The 21,714-nt window shown below is 41.2% G+C and overlaps 1 protein-coding gene across 1 annotated transcript in view; it reads left to right on the top strand.

Moving 5' to 3' along the window:
- LOC126475297 (ATP-binding cassette sub-family G member 1) overlaps positions 1-21,714 on the top strand; it is a 498,031-nt gene that overhangs the window by 73,556 nt on the left and 402,761 nt on the right. The window contains exon 2 of the mRNA XM_050103060.1: positions 11,078-11,194. Coding sequence (XP_049959017.1) covers positions 11,137-11,194 — 58 coding nt within the window. The 5' untranslated portion in view covers positions 11,078-11,136. The remainder of the gene's footprint in view (positions 1-11,077; positions 11,195-21,714) is intronic.

Raw genomic sequence — 21,714 nt, 5'->3', positions numbered from 1 at the left:
ATAAGGTAAGGAATAAGGAGGTTCTGCACATAGTCGGAGAGGAAAGGAACAAGTGGAAATCACTAATAAGGAGAAGAGACAGGATGATAGGACATCTGTTAAGACATGAGGGAATGATTTCCATGGTACTAGAGGGAACTGTAGAGGGCAAAAACTGTAGGGTAAGACAGAGATTGGAATACATACAGCAAATAATTGAGGATGCAGGTTGCAAATGCTACTCTTAGATGAAGAGGTTGGCACAGGAGAGGAATTCGTTGCGGGCCGCATGAAACCAGTCTGAAGACTGATCACAAAAAAAAAAAAAAAAAAATAAAAAAAATAAAAAAAAATAAATTTAATACAAAATATATTTTATTATCCTGCAACACAGTCGTTAAAGACATTGGTATGTAGTATGGAGAATCTTTCATTTTTCTTATAAACTGCAATAAATTACACATGCAGGGTGTTTCAAAATGAATATAAGGTTTTAAGGCTTTGTAGCATTTATTACATTCAACTTATAATTACAAATAAACAAATGATAGAACAAATCAGTTTTGCTTGTACACTTGCGTGTAAAGGGAAATTATGGGAGACCAAGAGTGACTGAGGAACGTGATTAATGAGTGTGAGTCTTTTACAAAAACCTGTTGGAAAGGTTGGTCGTGAGTCAGTAATTCCGGTGGCGTCTTTGTGGGCTACGTCCATATCGTTTGCAGTTGTTACAAGATCTTTAGCCTACAGACTATGATTCGTGGCTGCTTCGCAAACGAAATGTTACTGCATGACGCTGAAGACTTTCTAGATCGTCGTCTTTAGTGATGAATCGTCACTTCACCTAAGTGGAAATGTGAACACACATAATGTGCGCATCTGGTGGTCAGCAAATCCCCACGACATGGTACAGCTGCAACGAGACTCCCCTAAGTTGAATGTTTTTTTTGCCATATCCAGGCGGAAAGTTTATAGGCCTTTCTTTTTCGCTGAAGTAACTATAACTGGTGCTCTTATCTCTATGCACTAGTACTATAATTCTTTCCTCAATTAACCACAGAACTTTATTCGGCGGCAAGATGGCGCGCCACTTCACTAGTATAACTCAGTATGTGATTCTTAAATCACGTTGTACCTCAACGCTGGACGGGCCGCAAGGGGCCGGATGTCAGAGCTTGTTTTGCATGACCTCCAAGTTGACACACGATCTGACGCCGTGAGATAAAGGATCATGTTATACACCTCCGCTACCCCTGATCTACTCGATTTTAGAAACAGCATTATTGGAACAATTTCTGCAGACACACTGAACAAGGTTTGGCCTACGGCCTGTGAGTGACTAATGGTGCTCACATTGAACGCTTGCAAGAAAAACTGTTTGAGTTGAACGTAATAATTGCTACAAAGCCTAAATCTTTATATTCGTTTTGAAACATCCTGTACTTCTAATCACTTTCAGCTGCTTGCTCCGTGAAAGAATGTGGCGAATTTGCGTACTCAGCGTAGAACCTAACAGAAATTTCGTCAAAATTTGAACACTCATCCCTTTTTCGTAATTTTAATTTCTTTTGATCGCCGGAGGGGCTTTCATCTGACCTCTCGAAATGAGAGCCTCTACAGCTATAAAATCGTGATAGCGTAGTGGGCGTGCGATCACCAAACGGATAACTCCCGTACTATGTTCTAAACGTTAGATCCTGTTCATAATGTATCTAATCAGTGGTGGTAACAGAAATATAGCCACAGTAAGAGTTTTAAGGTCATATAGACATAAATTCCTATCCTTATGGAATCCTACACTACATTTGTTTCCCTACCGTGCTATGACGGTATTAATGGCACGGAAAATCACACTGGTACGATGCATCTTGATAAATTCTGTCAGCCTGCGAATAGACGTTACCTTGGGGTGTGGTAATGTAATTGGGCTTTACTTAAATGATAGCGATCTCCTGAAAGTGCAGTCAACACAGGTTAGCTATTGACGTCAGCCGTACATTCAGTGTCTGACATGCAGTGTAAATTAATGATGGGAAGAGTGAGAGGTGCATACATCGTATGCAGGCTTGGTCTTCTTGACCAAGAATTATTTGCATGACATTTATCAGGAAGTTTTTTTGTGGCCTGTAACTTTCTATCAAGGACGATATGATGAAAGATACAATTTGTTGAAGTAGAAGGCACGGAAAAAAACGTCCGTAACCTTCCTCGAGAACAAACAATATCTTCGCCTGAAGAAACATCAGTAAATGAAGACAAATGCAGGATGGAAAATCAACAGGGACTCTAAAAGACCAACAAAATAGTTTTAATAACTGCCATTTAGATCAATGTTTTCCTCCACGATTACTGATATTCCTAGCAGCTGTGAAAGTACTGGAATTATACTCGACAGAAGGCGCTGCGGACCTGCAAACTGAAACACGGTAAACGTCTTTCCATTTGCCTCCAACTCACGTTATACAGTTGCGAACCAGATGACAGATTTTGGAAACTACGCCAGGACCAGTTTACCTAACGTTTTGCAGAAACGATGAAACGTTCGATTATCTCGTTCACATTGACTCAGTCACGTGGAACGAAGGCCAAGAGCCGGTTTTTACGCCTGCTTACGAGTGTGGCAAATCCACCACCAGTTAACCAGCAACAGCATTCACTGGAGTGCCGGTAACATTATATTTAATTGAATGCCACGTCTGACCCGGCAATGAAAATAATTCTTACTCGCTGTCCTTAAGAAAGCTATGTGTAAAACCGAACACCAGGTTACTGAGCAAAGGCAAGCATTTCCTGTAGGGGACAAAATGACCATTGTAATTAATGTACAGAACACGGCCAAAGATCGCGTAGTATCTGATTTAATTTGACTGCTTTCACGTGTCAGACGCTAGAATCCCTCATACCCATTGTCGAAGCGGCAACACGTTAAATGCTGAAAGTACCCCTCGGTGCCACCATCAAAACGAAGTGGTGTGAGAACTAAATTTTCACGGTTATGTTATGAACTCACAGAGATCTTCTTTAACTACAATTTAAAAAAAAGGAGCTTAGCAGATACTCTAAACTGAACTTCGAAAGATATCTCGTATTACCGTCATTTATTTCCAAATATCTCTTTTGTATGAAGGGTGAATTGTCATTGGAGTCTCTTTCGTTTGATACTGAAAAATTTTGATCTTCTTCCCGAAGTACTCCCGGCTTAGTAGAAAGGTTCATTTTAACGTGGGTAAGTAGACGCAGGAATTCTGGAAATCTATTTTTGTTTATACGAAAAATCCTCTGAGTAAAGTGTCTCCTTTTGCAACATACGCTGCGATAACCGCACTGTTACTTTCATGTATCTAATATAATCAGCACTAACTAATAAAACCCTTACAGAAAGCATGATCCCTGTCATTTTATACACAGATTTAAAAATTATGCAGAAACATTTAACAACTACAGGTTAAGATTATTTAATTTTACACAAAAAAGTAGTTTCAATATTTTATGCGTATCTCGACACTAACACGTTTCACGTTGTGTACGAGTATTAAACGATATTGCAAAATTACACGTCTCCAAAACATTGGACGTAAACAACATGTTCTTAATTTGTCTTCTTTAAGTAATTGGATATTTTTTCACCCGTGAGTACAGTATTTGTGAAGTCTAAAACAAGGACCGGTCAGTAATGCAGCTGACTAGCTGTTTTTCCTGCTCCTATTCGTCTACTACAGCAATGTCGTGGCATGATGCTACTCACGAAATTAATCATTATCCTCTACAGATAACAACATCTGGAAGTTAACAGATTTGATATTTACAAACAGTTATCAATTTTTAATAGCTGTATTACATGAACAAAATAGATTTTTCTACGTAGTCGAACTCTTTATATATTATATACTCAGGTACTTCATTTACAATAGCATTTAACGAACACTTTTCGTCTTAGCAATTCTGTTAATTCTTTTCTTAACAGAAAGACGTTTTAACTGTTTTATATAGTAATTACTCGTTCTTTTTAGTTAGCACATAACGTTTTGCAGTCGGTTTTGCTATGAGTATCATTCAAGACATATATAATTTTTCTAAACTTTCTAAACATGGAACTAACTAGCTGTGTTCATTTATTACAGATGATTACGAATTACGAACTCCAACATCATTCATGTCATCAAAAAATTAGGTTTTAGTTAACGTATTACACAGATATTTATTCGACAAGTGACATTCGGAAGAGTTAAGTTACCTGCCTGTCTCAATAACTTCAAGGAAACAGGAATGCCTGTGAAAATGATAGCCGGCCGCTGTGGCCTAGCGGTTCTAGGCGCTACAATGCGAAACCGCGCGACTGCTACGGTCGCAGGTTCGGCTCCTGCTTCCGGCGTGGATGTGTGTGATGTCCTTAGGTTAGTTAGGTTTAAGTAGTTCTAAGTTCTAGGCGACTGATGACCTCAGATGTTAAGTCCCATAGTGCTCAGAGCCATTTGAACCATCTGAACCATTTGAAAATGATAAAGATAAGACATCCGAACGCGGAGACTTTCGATTCCTTACTACTCACGTCATTGTCCTGGTCAACTACCTGGTTTCCCAATTACTCAACAAGTTGAAGGGTTCTGTCTTTAGCGTTGGCCTCCTAGATTGGTCATGTAAACGATTTTTCAGCCCTAGAGTAAATGTTGTGTGTTGTTTCTCATTGTGTTCACTAGGCTTCATTCTTTCGAGCTTTCGTTCTGATTACATTTTTTCTATCAATCATCCCCTGTTATATGAACACGAATTCTTTCTACTGTCCAAAATAGCGTTATTTTATTTGAGATTGTGTGGAAACTCTTCGCTGTAATTATGAACGGTTTTCTACTATTACTACACGGCTGTGAAGCGAGTGGAGGCAGTGGTAGGTAATCAGAGCATCGTTTATTAATACTCGGGCAGGGTTGTCCAATTGGAATATGTACCATGTATGACGTCAGAATGTTTCGGGTATAGATGCAGCTTATGGCGCAAATGTAGACACGCTATAAATATGAGCGGTCTGCTACACACATGGCAGCATATCACAAGTTAACCAACTTTGATGATAGGATGACGATTGGCGCAAGATGCGTGGCTCATAGCTTACTGAACACACGAGGAAAGAGACTTGAAAAGACATTCGGCAGTCCTCACATTGTTTTTCGCGTTTTCACCAAATCTTTTTAGTTACCATAGATTTATTTCTCCTCTCTCAAAACTGAAATGATAATTTTAACGGTATCTGAACATAAGATTTTGCCATTCCCATGATCATTGTAGTTGTAAATATATTTTTTTTTTCTGTGGAGGTCATTTTGATGAAGCTGTACCCAAAACTCTTACCCGAGAAAGTATAGACCCATGAATTATACCGTAAGTTGTTCAAGATTAGCTTTTTTAAATTGCACTCGACGACTCTTTCTGAACTTAGGTACAGAAACATGTAACGTGCTGGGCAAGTATCTGACAGGAATTGTATAGAAGAAAAATCTGTAAATAGACCGTGTGAGAAATAAAATAGTCGTTCAGATCTAATCCAATTAACTTTTGACTTCGTTGCATGTAAATTTCTAAAAGTAATGTTTTTTCTTATTCTTTATTGTAAATAAGTTTTCCATATCATATGCCACAACCACACTTCGCGCATCGCCGAAATCACATGATAGCGTGGAAATTCACTCTCAAGGTAGAAAATGGAATTGTCTTTCATTGTAAATGTCGACAGTCTGTAACGAAGATCATCCATGAGCCTTTTGAGACAGTAAGTTATTTGAAGAATATGGAATAATTAAAGTTCTCAATTTCTCACAGCATCTCATAAGTCTCATTAATTTAATCCAAAAATGAACGAGCAAAGAACGTTAGCTGTTCAAATGGTTGAAATGGCTCTGAGCACTATGGGACTTAACTTCTGAGGTCATCAGTCCCCTAGAACTCAGAACTACTTAAACCTAACTAACCTAAGGACATCACACACATCCATGCCCGAGGCAGGATTCGAACCTGCGACCGCAGCGGCCGCGCGGCTCCAGACTGTAGCGCCTTGAACCGCAAGGCCACTCCGGCCGGCATTAGCTGTTCAGAAAGGACGAATGGCTACTAAATGTTTGTCAAGGAAGGTGAACTCAAAAAACAATGACTAGTGCTGCTTCTCGGCTCTGATGGAGGTACCCAGAAAACAACACGTCACTGTAAAGAGAACGACTTGTTTTCTGAAAACACAAACGGCGTTTAAATTCGATAGTTCTGCACGATCCCCTTAATTAAGCGTTCTATTAATACTAGATTCCTGTGGCATTTCTGTGATACATAAAAGTTAATGTCGTTGTCACACCGACCATCGGTATCGCAGTAATATTCAGTTTGATTGGTTGTCATCAGTTCCACAGGTAGTTAAGGCAGCTTTATCAGAATGTAATACCGCAGCGCTAATCACTGAACTCGTATGTGTAAAAAGCAATATGTTAACTCCACAGTCTTGTTACATCAAACGAAGATATTTCTGCATTGAAAGCACAAGGGGGTTTTACAGCTCCTTCAACAATGAACAGCCCATACCCATTAATCATCCTTGTACCAACGCGATAAGACGCTAAGTCAGAAAAAATTCTACAAAAAGGAAAAAGCAAACTATCAAAATAATTTTTTCATAGTCTTCTACAGTGATGTAAGGACTTCATTGTTTTAGTTATTATGTACTCAGAATAAGGTTGCTTTCCTCTGTTTTATTTGAATCCATCTCTTTGTGTTTAATCCAGATCACAAAGTATTTTCAGTGTTACGACCAAATCCAATCTACTTTGTGAGCCATCTTCAAACGATATGAATACTAAATATTGTCTTACGCAATCGCTCGTATTCACATTGTCCGAAAATGACTCGCTAATCACTTGAGTGCCACTCACAACATTACAGATATTTTGTATTACCTGGATTAAACAATTAATAACCACTACAGACTTAATATGTCTATGAAAGACCTCACTTCGAGAATAGTAGTGAGACACTAATTATTCATTTTGTCACTGAGTGCCGCTTTCGTCTCCGCCATCTTTGCAGGCTTCCTTTATTTGGAAACTTCATTATATTGCTGAGAGCATTTCCTTTCGCTTTTAAAAGGAAGTATATCAAAAAATTCTTATCCTCACAAAGAAGAGAGATTACACAGTTTATCAGCTTTCTACTATCTACCTACGAAGCACTATTACGTCAGTATGAGGATGTGAGCGCAAGCGTGTGTGTGAAACCTCTGTAGTTTATTTTCCGGATTGCACATAAACACGGTGTCCCAAGACGAATGGTCAATATCCAGGGATATGATAGAAAGCTCATTTGAAGCAAAAAAAAAAAACATAGTTTGTTGATTCCATGCCGTATAAAAGTGCCTTCATCAGTGAATATTTTTAATGAAAGCAAAGGCCGATCGGAATTTAACCAGCGACAAAATGTAATGCTTGCTATACACGTATTCGTGGGACACTGACACGTGCAGGAAGTCATAATGTGCTGGTAGTAGGATTACGCTGCATCATTTCAAAAATGTCCAAAAATGAAAACCTGTTTACGCAATGCGTTGAGAACTCTGGTAAACACACTATGATCGGGTATTCAATGAGTCGGAAAGTGCCGACGGTATTTTTCGACAGTGCCTTCATGCTCTATTCCGAATGGTTTCCGAGGTAGAGCACATTTAATGTGAATTTGTTGTTTTGGACCAATGGCGCGCACATTTGTGTCTTACCCACTCACCCGTCTGACGTTTTATTATAGCCCAACCTACCTCGCTGCTTTCAACCTATTTGCATAGCTTTTTACCACTAAACTAACCCGTTGAATGCGCAATTGTCCACGGTGTGTTGTGAGTGTACTAGTGCAGAGACTTGAGAGTGCATCAGAGAGGAACATCGGTTAACCGTGTTTGTACACACGCGGGCTAAAATACCACATATCTACACTAATGAAGAATATGCAGGTAATATGCAGAAATGGTATATAGGTTTACGGTTTCTGCTATGATAGCGATTCTGCTGCTGTCGAAGGATACCGTCGGCACTTTCCGAAGCATAGAACTCCCGATCGTAGTGTGTTTACCAGAGTTCTCAACATATTGCGTGGACAGGTTCTCATTTTTCGACATTTTGGAAATGGTGCAGCAGAATCATACTACCACCACATTATGACTTTTTTCACGTGTCCAGTGTCCCATGAATACGGGTATAGCAAGCATTACATGCGCAGAACATGTATCCATTTCACATACAGCCTGTCCACAATCTTCATATTGGCAACAATCCCACATGACTAGAATTTTGTCACTGGTTATAATCCGATCGGCATTTGTTTTAAATAGTAATATTCACTGGTGAAGGCACTTTTACACGGCATGGGATCAACAAAACAGATAATAACCGTCGATGGTCGCAGGAAATTACAAACACTACAATGGAAACAAATTTCCAAATTCGTTTTTCGTTCAGTATGTGGTGTGGCATTATCAATAACATGTTGATTGGTCCAGTCATTTTAGGAGAGCGAATGATGGGGCAAAACAATTTGCATCTTCGGAAAATTCGTTTCTTGAACTCCTCCAGGACGTGTCTTTAGCCAAGTGGACTGCAATGTACTTCCAACACGACGGAGCCCCTCAACATTTTAGCAGACGTGTGAGGGATCATTTCAACCGCACTTACTCTAATCGCTGGATTAGGAGCGGTAGTACAGTTAACTGGCCACCAAAATCGCCGGACCTTGCGCCATTAGGTTTTTGTGTATGGAGTTGCATGAAGTGTGAGGTGTACAAACGAAAGATGATTACACGATACGAACTACTTGGCAGCATCATGAACACTGCTGCCCTCATTAGGGAACGTGCAGAGATACTGGCAAGCAGCACAAACATGCTTTCTGAATAGCACGCAGATGCGCTGAAGTTGACGGTGAGATAATCGGAAATCTATTGTGAACTGTAAAAGAGCTATAATGTGATGTGTACGACAATACTTAGAGGTAATTTTAAATAAATGGTTTGGCGATTTGACAGGGCTCTATTATAAACTATCAATTAATAAAACAGTCAAGATCGCAATAATCATTTATTTAAAAATGATGACCGGTTTCGACCTTTATGCCGGCCATCTTCAGATCTAACTCACTGTAAAGAGAGGAAGAGTGCCAAATTAAATAGAGAAATCAGAAAATAATATAGTCTGCGAAAAAAGTCCAACAAGAGTTAAAATAACGTTGCATTTACCCATATGGCTACAGCCGGCGGTGCACGGAACGGTTGCGTGAAGTCATAGTCGTTTACTGCTGTTGATGGGTAATCTGCCGCAAGTTAAATAGAGAGGAAAACAAGCGTTTATGCCTCAGCAAATGGGCTCTCTTTATAGCTCTACAGTGCGTCAGATCTGAAGTTGGACAGCCTAAACTGGTCGTTTTTTTAAATGAATGATTATTGCAATCTTGACTGTTTTATTAACTAAATACTTAGAGGTGAATGTGTTAAAAGTACACATTTCTCAAATGGTACCTTGTAAAATGCATGTTTTAATGTTAACTAACTGTTGTACAGGTGTGTATGTGTAAGCCTGACAATGAACTGAATAATACAGAAATTAACTAACGATATACATTAAATGTGTTCTAATTCGGAAACTTTTCGGAATCGGACATATGCCCATATGAGGCCGTCTGCTTCAAATGATTGTTCACGTCATAACCCTGCATGTTGACCATTCCTCCGGGGACTAACCTGTAAGTGCCGGCCGGTGTGGCCGTGCGGTTAAAGGCGCTTCAGTCTGGAACCGCGTGACCGCTACGGTCGCAGGTTCGAATCCTGCCTCGGGCATGGATGTGTGTGATGTCCTTAGGTTAGTTAGGTTTAATTAGTTCTAAGTTCTAGGCGACTGATGACCTCAGAAGTTAAGTCGCATAGTGCTCAGAGCCATTTGAACCATTTTGAACTAACCTGTAAGTCGCATTTATCTCCCTTCATTCCAAGCAGAAATGGGTTCCCGATATGCCACACCCCCCGTCACCATTCATATCGTCGGGGATTCTATCGCCCTGTATGGCACTACTATGGCGACGTGACATCCGTACGTCAGACACTTGTGGAGTTCCTGTGCATTGTTTTACGAGCGTGAAAACATTTTCTCTGCGACAGTGAAGATCCACCCTGGACACAGTTGAACTCCGAAATGTAATTCTTCTGTAATCTCCGATATGCTAAGACAATTGCCTTCTTGTACTGATTATCACCCCACGGTCAAAATTGGTTGACACGCAATGGCTGCAATTTTCATTAGGTACCTGTCTATAACAGTCTGCTCAAATATCGTCACTATACTCACGCTAAAGGCCACTCCTAGGTCCAATATTCTGGCGTCACGCAAGAAACATTTTAAAATGGGACAGTCATTACCATAATTTTTGTACCCAGTTTCAGGTGTCATAAAGTTTCACACTGCGAAATCCAGGGAGTATGCATTGCCGCTTTACTCTGTTAGTATATTATTAACAGGTATAATGTTTACTTACTAGGATTTCCCTTCGTAAAGAACTTGGAAAAATAACAGCTCTTTGCATAAAGAGTGCAAACCGCTGCATTCCCATAACTCTTTACTTTGTAGCGATACTTTTAATTCTTTGTACGTCATACATTCTACTATTGTACATTCATCCACGTGAATATCTACACATCACAAGTCACCTTACGATTGCTAACGGAGCGTACTTCGTGTACAATATTTACCAGTTGATAATCTCAAAATGGTTCAAATGGCTCTGATTACTATGGGACTTAATTTCTGAGGTCATCAGTCCATAGAACTTTAGAACTACTTAAACCTAACTAATCTAAGGACATCACACACATTCATGCCCGAGGCAGGATTCGGACCTGCGACCGTAGCAGTCACGCGGTTCCAGACTGTAGCGCCTAGAACCGCTCGGCCACGATAATCTCACTATTGTGCTGTAGCCTTCTGTACCTGTTACCATCTGCTGCTATCCTTTCTCATTCCTTAACTGTTAGAGTCTGCCAGAAGTGACCACATATGTTAGTCATTTCATGAGATTGCGTTTTTTATTGCAGGTGGATGCCAGTGGGGTCGTCTCGTGAACGGATTGTCTAGTTGGAACGACTTGCACGCCATGGACGTCGGCTTCAGAGATCTCAAGTACACCGTCAACAAGTGGTACCGGTTTTCAGGTGAGCAACTTTAGTTATCAGATCACGCGACGAAGATCGAGGCGAAGCACTTAACTAGGTGGCCATTTCACTTATAAGAAACTGCAGATATCAATTATTAGTGAAAGCAAGAAGAAAATTAATTACCTTCGTATTCATACATAAACATTTAAGACATTTTGCAGGTCGCATTTTCAGGATAAATAACTACATATTTTAAAATGTAAACTGCAAGGCTTCATTGTCAAAACTGCTTTCTTCTAAACAAGAGACCACAGTTCACAGATTTTCATGCTGAATGCAGCATAGTGCCAGACTGGGATTCGAACCAGATCACCTGTTTTGCGCTAGCAGTAATCTTAATCGTTTAGGCTATTAATGCTAGCCCCCAACATCGAATCTCACTGAAGTTCGCTGTTACTAATTTAGAAATCCACAACACCAAGCATTAAAATTCCACCAAGAACGACAAGCTAATAACGAAATTTTACTTACTGTGTTTGCACAGTGTAACAGGAAGTTAGATCAAATTTTTAGATGATTTTGGCGAAATTTAGTACCTGGACCTGCTATTTCTATGGCGGATTTCATCAATGGTAGTGGGCAGCGATTGGTGACGTGCCGGTCTCTCGGGAATCCATGACCAGATGTTCCCAGTGCGTGAGAGGCATGGGGAATGCGACGGCCAAAACAATAGTCGAACATCCTTTGTATTAAGCTAGGTCAGGAGATCACGCCCAAAATGCCATCTCTATGGTTGAAAGGTGACGTCGTGGAGACAAATGTAGGGCGCAGCCACCGGCTTCAACATGGCACAGATGTACCGACTGCAGTGCAAATTATAAGTTGAGGGAATCAAAAGTGACTGTGTCGCGTACCCAATGCACTCAGTTCCACCAGGCCAGGTGATCGGTTCATATCGCGACGGTGAATTCTGTCGCTCAACATTCGTTCTCCTTGGATCAGATATACACTGATACGTCGATCGTGAAAATGTATGCAGAACCAGCAATCGTTTGAAATTATGACGTGGTACTACTCCATGATCCAAAGTTGTCATAGGGTGCCCACTGATAGCCGCGTAAGGAAAACCGCAACTATAGTATTTGTGTGACACCCTTTCGTGAGCTAGATGTCGTCGCACTATTTTCGCACTGCCTTTTTGCTGCCAAGCCCATTTCCAGACTCAAGGTACATGATGTGGTTATAGGATCCTGTCTCTCGGACGCTAGTCACAGCGGCCATTGACATGTGACACGACGTTGCGTATGGCGCACTTCAACACAACCAGTGATTCCATATTCACGCAGTAAGCATGGGATGCCGACCAACACCTGCAGCAGTATCGTCGAATGATAAACCATAGCGTCGACAGGCCATGATCGTGCCGCTGTGCGGTTGTGCAGCAGTAACAATCATTTGCATATCCAAGGGTGTTGTACACTTCGCGTCATGTCGATGTTTATTGTATATTTTCTTTATGTTGCTGAAGTATTATTGGCCAGCAGTGACTACAAATGGAATTAAATTCTCAAAAATGATTCCACGTTTGACACATGTTGTAACTGGACACGACATTCATATGGATTTGGCAATCGTCAGAGATATACAGGAGAGTCGGATTCAAACACGTATTGCCATCTGTGACGAAAAGTTATTTACTAACCAACATCGACATATTTTGTATAAGAGGTTCTCCACAATTTCTTCATATTTGAAAATGAAGACATGACTGCCGGCAAGCTTACAATGTTTTGTGATACAAGGCATATAATAACAATGACTTTTCCATAGTTATTATTACTCCATTTAGTTCAACGATATGACGGTAATTTATATGAAACTAGTAACTTCCCGCAGCAATGTCTTCCTTTTCTGACTCTCAATATTCTTTCATCCAGGGTAGAGCAGCAAAGGCCCAGATACTTGCACTGCGCAGCAGAGCTTCCGAGACCTGTACCAACGGTTCATTACCTTCCAGAGCCCGGAGACGTCGCCTAGTGCTACAATTACAATAGATTCAGACCAGACCTGAATGCCTCTCAGTGATCATTTGCCGGCAGACCCTTTAAATCAGGATAGTCATTTAGTGATCAGTCAGTATCTTAGTGATACCACGCAGTCTGTTGTTTGATTCCTTGAGCAGCCTCACACATTTGCTCCCCATAATATTATCTCTTGAAATGCTTAGCTCACGGCGACCAACATCTAGAGGCCACGAAAGTCTGTAATAGGCACTCGGCCTTACCGTTATCGTTCCTCTTACTACACACATCAAAAAAAGTTTTGCGTCACCTCGGTTCATAGCGTTCCGGAATCTGCACGGAAAATTGGAATAGAGATCAACATAAACATCATTTCCGTCCTTTTTATTGTTCATGAAAACCACACATTCCATGTTGTACCATCATACAGGGAGACCTTCAGAGGTGGTGGTCTAAAATGCTGTACACACCGGTACCTCTAATACTCAGTAGCACGTCCTCTTGCATTGATGTATGCCTGTATTCGTCGTGACATACTATCCACAAGTTCACCAAGACACAGTTGGTCCAGATTGTCCCACTCCTCAACGGCGATTCGGCGTGGATCCCTAAGAGTGGTTGGTGGGTCGCGTCGTCCATAAACAGTCCTTTTGAATCTGTCCCTGGCATGTTCGATAGGGTTCATGTCTGGAGAACATGCTGGTCACTCTAGTCGATCGATATCATTACCCTGAAGGAAGTCATTCACAAGATGGGGACGTGAAAGTTCATCCATGAAGACGAATGCCTCGCCAATATGCTGCCGATATGGTTGCGCTATCGGTCGCAGGATGGCCTTCACACATCGTACAGCCTTTACGGCGCCTTCCGTGACCACCAGCGGCGTACGTCGGCCCCACATAATGCCACCCCAAAACAGCAGGGAACCTCCAACTTGCTGCACTCGCTGGACAGTGTGTCTAAGGTGTTCGGTCTGACCGGGTTGCCTCCAAACAGGTCTCCGACGATTGTCTGGTTGAAGGCATATGCGACACTCGTCGGTGAAGAGAACTTGATGCCAATGCTGAGCGGTTCATTCGGCATATTGTTGGGCCCATCTGCACCGCGCTGAATGGTGACGTGATTGCAAAAATGGACCTCGCCGTGGATGCCGGTAGTAAAGTTGCGCATCATGCAGCCTACTGCACACAGTTTGAGTCGTAACACGATGTCCTATGGCTGCACGAAAAGCATTATTCAACATGGTAGCGTTGCTTTCAGGGTTCCTCCGAGCCATAATCCGTAAGTAGTGGTCATCCACTGCAGCGGTAGCCCTTGGGCTGCCTGAGCGAAGCATGTCATCGACAGTTCCTGTCTCTCTGTATCTCCTCCATTTCCGAACAACATCCCTTTGGTTCACTCCGAGATGCCTGGACACTTCCCTTCTTGAGAGCCCTTCCTAGCACAAAGTAACAATGCGGACGCGATCGAACCGCGATATTGACCGTCTAGGCGTGGTTGAACTACAGACAACACGAGCCGTGTACCTCCTTCCTGGTGGAATGACTGGAACTGATCGGCTGTCGGACACCCTCCGTCTAACAGACGCTGCTCATGCATGGTTGTTTACGTCTTTGGGCGGGTTTAATGACGTCTCTGAGCAGTCAAATGGACTGTGTCTGTGATACAATATCCACAGTCAACGTCTATCTTCAGGAGTTCTGGGAACCGGGATGATGCAAAACTATTTTTGAGGTGTGTATTAGTCGATAACGGGAGAACAGATTATTGAGGCTACGACTCACAAAGCCTTAAAGTTCGAAACTGTTTGTTAGCTTATCTTCTGACTTCTTAAGCTATCCATAATTAAAAGAGAAAGGGCAGTTTAGGGCCTGAAGATACGGAGCAGCAAGCGAGTCATTACTGACCCTATGGCTTATCTTTGACCATAGACTGATGAATGACATATCTACATTTAAAGCGTTTGTAGGTTTAGAGAAAAACTTCGGTAGTGTTGACTGGAATACATTCCTTGAAATTCTTAAGGCAGCACAGATAAAACATACGCTGCGAGTGGTTATCGACATCTGGTACAGTAACCAGACAGCAGACATAAGAGCCGAAGGACATGAAAGGGAAGCAATAGCAAAGTTGCAGCCCGTCCCTGATGTTATTCAGTTTCTACAATGAGCAAGCAGTAAAGGAAACCGTGGAGAAATTTAGAAAGAGAACTAAGCTCAGGAAGAAGGATAAACATTCGAAGTCTGCCGATGACGTAATTCTGTCACAGACGGCAAAGCACTAGGAAGGGCAGTTGAACGTCATTGATAGTGTCTTGAAAAGAGGTTATGTGATGGATATCAATCAAAGTGAAACAAGGATATTGGTCTGTGGTAGAATTGAAGAAAGCTATGTTAGTAAATGAGAAAGTAAAATTAGTAGGTGAGTTTTGGTATTTTGGCTGTACAATAACTAATGACGGCCGGAGTAGAGATGGTGTAAAATGCATACTGTCAACTGCAATAAAATGCCCCTCACAAAGAGAAGTTAATATCGAATATAACTGTAGAAATTCTTTAAAGAATGTAATTTTCTGAAGGGTAACTTGTAAGGAAGTGTAAAGTGTACGCTAAACAGTTCAGACAGGAAGAGAATAGAAGCTTCTGACATGAGGTGCTATAGAAGAATTCTGAAGACTAGGTAGGTGTACTGATTAATGAGGAGATACTATACAGAACTCGAACAAAAGCAGTCTTAACTGAAATCGGTTGACTAGAGACATCCTGAGGCATGAGGGAATCATCGTTCTTGTAATAGAGGGAAGTGGAGAGGACTGAGTTGAAATGGTAGATGTAGACCAAACCTCGTCTACAGCAGGAGCAAATGGATGTATGTTACAGTAGGTACGCGGGGATCAAGAAACTTGCACAGGACAAACTAGGGTGAAAAGCCGTATCAAATTATTTTTCGCATTGAAAACCAAAGCAACAAGAGAAGACGGTAGTGCTGTTCAATGTGTATCTCCATGCAGTTTTTAAGATTTTTCGAGGAAACCACTTTTTGTGCGGTGTAACCGAACAAGATTATGTGCTGATTAAGACAGTGGTGTTGTAGCATTCGACAGGCAGGACATTTCATTTTGCCATTCCCCCACCCCCCTCCACCCCCACCCCCTCTCCCCACCCCCACATCTACTAACCATCGAACAACCTGGCTGACTTTTTCCGTGGTTCAAATGTATCACATAAGGCTAAAATGTCCAGTTTGGCCGGTACTCCATGTGTAGAGGTCTCAATGTTAGCGGGACGTAAAATGTTACTTGCACGCTTCCCTTTTAACCAAAGGCACTCAGATGCTAAAAACTGGCTCAAACATATTTTAAAACCTATCCTCCACAGTCTTTATGAACACTTGCGTGATTCATTGAGCTCCAAAAGGTCGTTTTCCATTTTGAGATTGGCGTTTTGCTGACCCTAGTTACGTTACCATATTCGGTAAGCCATAGCTTAAATTTCTACATTTCTAAGTATTGAATTTATTTACACAGAATATTTTCTCAGTGTAATTTAATGAAAATAAACAATAGCTTCCCTGAATTGTACAGCAAAAACATCCGCATTATTGTTATTTATCGTATAGGTCCATAAAACAAGATGAACTCGAAGGTCGAACAGAGAAGTAGACCGACCTCACCTCAAGTTCTTCTACACTTGTATGTGGATGGAGGTACTTGGCGGCAAGGCCGGAGTACCTGTAAGCTGAAGGATCAACAGAAACTCCAGATCTGGCTTGTTGACTAGCCATGATTACTATTGGCAAAAACTTCCACAGATATTTCTATGCATATATTACGCAGTAATAATCTGATTTTATAGATAATGTCACTCAAGAGAGCACAAGAAATGCTCTTAAAAATATGAAGAGCTATGATGTTCACATCTTTTTCGTACAAAAAAAAAATAGATCCTGCATGTGGAAAATGCGATTTCATTATGGTTCATTCAAACAAGTTATTTCTTTTCATCGTTATGCACACCTTAATACACTGCTGCAAATAATTTTAAATTTTGTCTCTTAGCTGCTAATGCTAGTTTCTTATGTTTCATGCCGAAAAGTGATCTCTGTTACGCACCAATTACGAAAAGCATGAGCACTTTCTCGGAACTAGTTAAACGTGGTTATTAAAGCAATCATTTATACAGCCTAATGGGAACTGATGTACCTTTTTTTTTCCTCAGCAACCTATTCAGCGTTTTGCAGGCTGCAGATATTGTTCAACATTGTCGTGTACCTCCTTCATGACTTCATGTCGCTACCATGCAGCTGTATTTTTTGTCGTTCGTCCGGCATCAACTCCCGCACATTCGAAATGATAACTGTTTCCATGGAAAGCGAAACTTTTCCTGTAATCCGGATATCTGCAAGTATAGTTATGAGTTCAGTGTAGTTTCTGTGGAATAATGCTTAATCAAGCACAAATTTTGGACTGCTAAAGTGAACAAACATCAAATGTTGTCAGTTCGTATTATGCTTCATCATCAGCAATAATGACTGGTGTGATTATAGATACAGTGACGAATACATCAGCAACTTACAGGTACCAACATCAAATATTTATTCATTTTCAGAGTTCTGTTCCAGCATGACAACACAACGCGTGACAACAGGGTTTCTAGAATATTTTTCTTGGTAGAATTGCGGGAAATCATATGATATCCTGACGGCTTTCCGGGACTCAGTACTACTATACAGTGAATTATAATTCAAGCAGCCTCGCGTGCAAGAACCCAGAAACTCATCATATGCCTTTTTCATTTGATATAACGTAATTAATTGTTTGTATGACCAATTCATAGCAGTATCTTAGCGCCTACTATTGCTCGAAAACTTAAATCGTTCACATGTCTTACCACTAATAAGGTGTGTTATCTCTCTATTGTGACGTCTTCTTAGTGATGTATGTTTTGTTTTCCGGAAAGTAATACAATTTTACATATTTCGCCAAAGTATTTGATTCAGAACTTCCGAACAAATAACGCTAGTTAAAATTATTTAATAATCTCCAAACGACTCGGAAGAATTAGAAGCAGATGCAGTCGAGCATTTGACCGAAGGTGACTCTTATTCATAAAAACAAGAAGGCACGTGAATGAATGTTTATGAAACGCAAAGTTTCTTAAGTCTGTTACTTTTTTTTTATTTCACATTCTTGGATTTCGGTTCTTGCTTATTCAGCCGTATCAGTAATAGAAAGTCGATACGCCAGCGTATTGAAAACAATTTTGTTTGTCAGTTACGACGATGCAGACGTAAGGACAACAAGACGCGCAGACCCCCAGCAGAGAATATCTCTGATCGAGAATCGAACCCGGATCCCTTCGATTACCGATTTGCCGCACTGACCCAGAAGCTACATGAGAGAGTTAATGTCAGTGACAGCTGACAGAACTGTATTTGGTAAACGGATTTTGGAATGATAGCATATTATGCAATGGGAACCCGAAGCCCAACGTTAAAATTTCTGAAGTAGTTCAGGGCCATTTTCTGAGTATTTAAATCTAAGGGTCATAAGGGCTAACGGCCTACGGTGGCTCGTTACGGAGTAATAACGTAATTAGGATGTGTTTTGGTTGTTACCAGAATTACTTTTCTCTCTGTGAAAATATCTTGGAAACAGTGACACAATATGTGATTTTCGATCACCACTACGCAGAATAATCCGGTTTCTCTTATCCAGCTTTGTACAAATACAGAGGTACTGGGATGTGGTTGCCGCCACTGCTGGAACAGCTTGCCCTACCGCCTTTGTGCCGCTGTCTCACTGCATACAGTGAATCCACACACGAGCTGCGTATCGGCAACTTTCCATCAGCAGATCCTAAGCATATCGCCGTAAATCACTGTTAAAGTACGACTAACACTGCCGCAAAAGATAGTCGGCACATAACCGAGCTGTCCTGAATGCAAGCTTGAGTACGAAGGGTAGAGTGCACGTTACTGTGCGTCGGCGGCACCGTCAGTGTATGGAACAAGTTACTTTACAATATTTCGATATATCACGCAGAAATTGTCGGTGGAGTACAGAGACATAGTTACAGGGGGTAACAAATAAAATTAAGGAAAATTTGATCATTTTATTTTGTCCGTTTTAGCTGCACGAATACACAGTTTATTGCTGTGGTGGTCGCTGATTTCGGGCTGACTCGCACATTCTTAAACCACACATCTTGTTATTAACCGCACATACTTATAAAACAAAGTACCAAAAGGCAAGAATAGCTTTGTACAAGAAAGCTAATCTGTGAGCAACAAATACTCTCATTGATAAGGCAGTCCATATGTCTACCTGAATGACACAACCTACGTGAAACACTAAGCACATGGACTGTCTTCTCCATGAGAGTGTTTGTTGTTCACAGTTTGATTTTATTGTGCAGAACTGTCTGCTCCATTTGGCACCGTGTCGTATAAGTAGGCAAAGTTAAGAACAAGGTATGCAGTTTGTGAATGGGCAAGTCAGCCGAAACCAGTAACCAGAGGAGCAATAAACCGTGTATTCGTGCAACTGAATACTGTATAGTTGTGTACCTACCATCCCGAAGTAACATGCCTCGAATCAGCAAGAAATGAAATCACTCTGCAGCCAGCCACTGAAGACCTTGGTTCCCTTGTACCTGAATACTCACAAAATATCCCTAAACAATGTCGAAATTTTGTCGGTCGAGCTCGGGTGCATCCTATATAACGTCAAGCTGTCAACATGTAAGGAAAAAAGTACATTATCCAAATAAAAACATGTTTAGACGGGCTAGGAAATGCACGTAATACTCTGTGTCAACGTTTCAGTTAATAACAGAATTTCTCTTCATCAGATTGACTACGTTTGCTCATGTAAGGAACGAGCAGTCCGTTTGACGGTTCCCTCTACAGCCTTCGTGTATGTCCAAAATGGGAATTACGCGTGTTCAAACTTGGATCCACCATCATGAAAATTTCATCACAACTTGAATTAATAATGATACAAAAGAACGTGTTTTCAGCGTCTGCAACTATTTTTTTTTTTACTTCCTATGCATGTCTCGTAATTCATTATAATGCATTTCTCGTTAGAAAAAGTGAATTTATGTTGGCTATTACGACGTTGCCTCTCACTGACATTAGCGACCCTCCTGGCATCCGTGGTAATCGCCGCCCTTGCTTTTCCTCCAGCCACTCGTACACGTGTAAGATGAAGGTTTAAAAAAGAGTGTGGAATAGAGATATCCCATCCCGCCAAAAGAAACTCGCCCCATTTAGCCTCAAAGTAAAACCTCCTTACGTGACTAACACATACGCGTTCGCAAAAAGTGGCTCATGGTTACACAAGAACCAGAAGTTAAGGTTGGAGTTACTCGATTAATGTAAGACCGACTAAATTTCATTTTGTCTACATCAGTGATCCGTTGCAATGCCCCGATATAAGATAAATCTCTTTGATTCAATATGTACACTGAAGAGGCAAAACATTATGATCCTCTGCTTAACAGTGTGTTGGTCTACCTTTGGAATCCAGTACAGGTCCTTAGTAGATTTCTGAAGATATATGGCACCAGATGTATGGGCACAAGTTATGCAGTTCCCGCAAATTACGGGACTCTTGTTTGTGAGTGCTGAGCTGGCGCCCGCTTATCCTGCTGGAAGATGCCGTCGACGACGAAAAAGACATCATGCATGAAAGGACGCAGGTGGTAAGAAATAATGTTCCCGTAGGCCTCACCTGGCATAGTGCCTTCTATTATGACAACAGCTCCCCTAGAAACCCAGGTGAATGTCCCGTATAGCATTATAGAGCCTCCCCCAGGCCTGCCTCCTTGGAGTGATGAATGTTTAGAGCAGCCGAGAGGATGACGTTGGGCCAACACAGGGGCAGGTCGCCTGTTGCGGAGCCGTCTGTCCTGCAGTGTGCGCTGAACGTCGTGTTCTCCGACACTTGCGCTTGCAGCGGCATTGTAGTCTGTCGCCACATCTGTCACAGGCCGCCGCCTGTCTCACTTTCCAGAGCGGGCCAGCCCCTGACCTCCACGTGAGGCGTCAACATTCTATAATTATGTCGCCTACTAGTGGTTCCAGCGTCCTTCAGCAACTTTCCATTGATTCTCACTTCCTCTACTGCTACTCTGAATTGTTTTTCTAATACCGAATCTCTTTGCCTGACTTGCTCTTCAGTTCCAAACTAGTGCTCCTGATGAATTCCAATTTCAGCGGCAGAATTGACGTTTGTATTCTTCAGGAAACTGACACGATAAATCTTGTTTCTTAAGGGCTTTGCAGATGTTGTTAAACTCAAGAAAAACATTTCTCGAAATCTGTGAAGCACAAATACAAAGAGGATCCATTTACGTCTTGCTCTATAGTTACTTCTAAAGCCTTTTTATTCCTCTCCTTAATTAAAATTGAATGTTTTTGTGTGTGCAGCTGGTGACAACTTTCATGAATGTTTTGTACATTAGGGGTATGTGGCTGATAGGTGTACAGTCTTCAATGTTTTTTCTCTAAATAATTTTGAAATTTCCGGTTCTATTAATCAGTTTCAACTGT

The sequence above is a fragment of the Schistocerca serialis genome, chromosome 4 (genome assembly GCF_023864345.2).
Source record: "Schistocerca serialis cubense isolate TAMUIC-IGC-003099 chromosome 4, iqSchSeri2.2, whole genome shotgun sequence".
Lineage (NCBI taxonomy): Eukaryota > Metazoa > Arthropoda > Insecta > Orthoptera > Acrididae > Schistocerca > Schistocerca serialis.
Note: the sequence above shows the minus strand (reverse complement) of the source record. Positions and strands in the feature narration are given on the sequence as shown.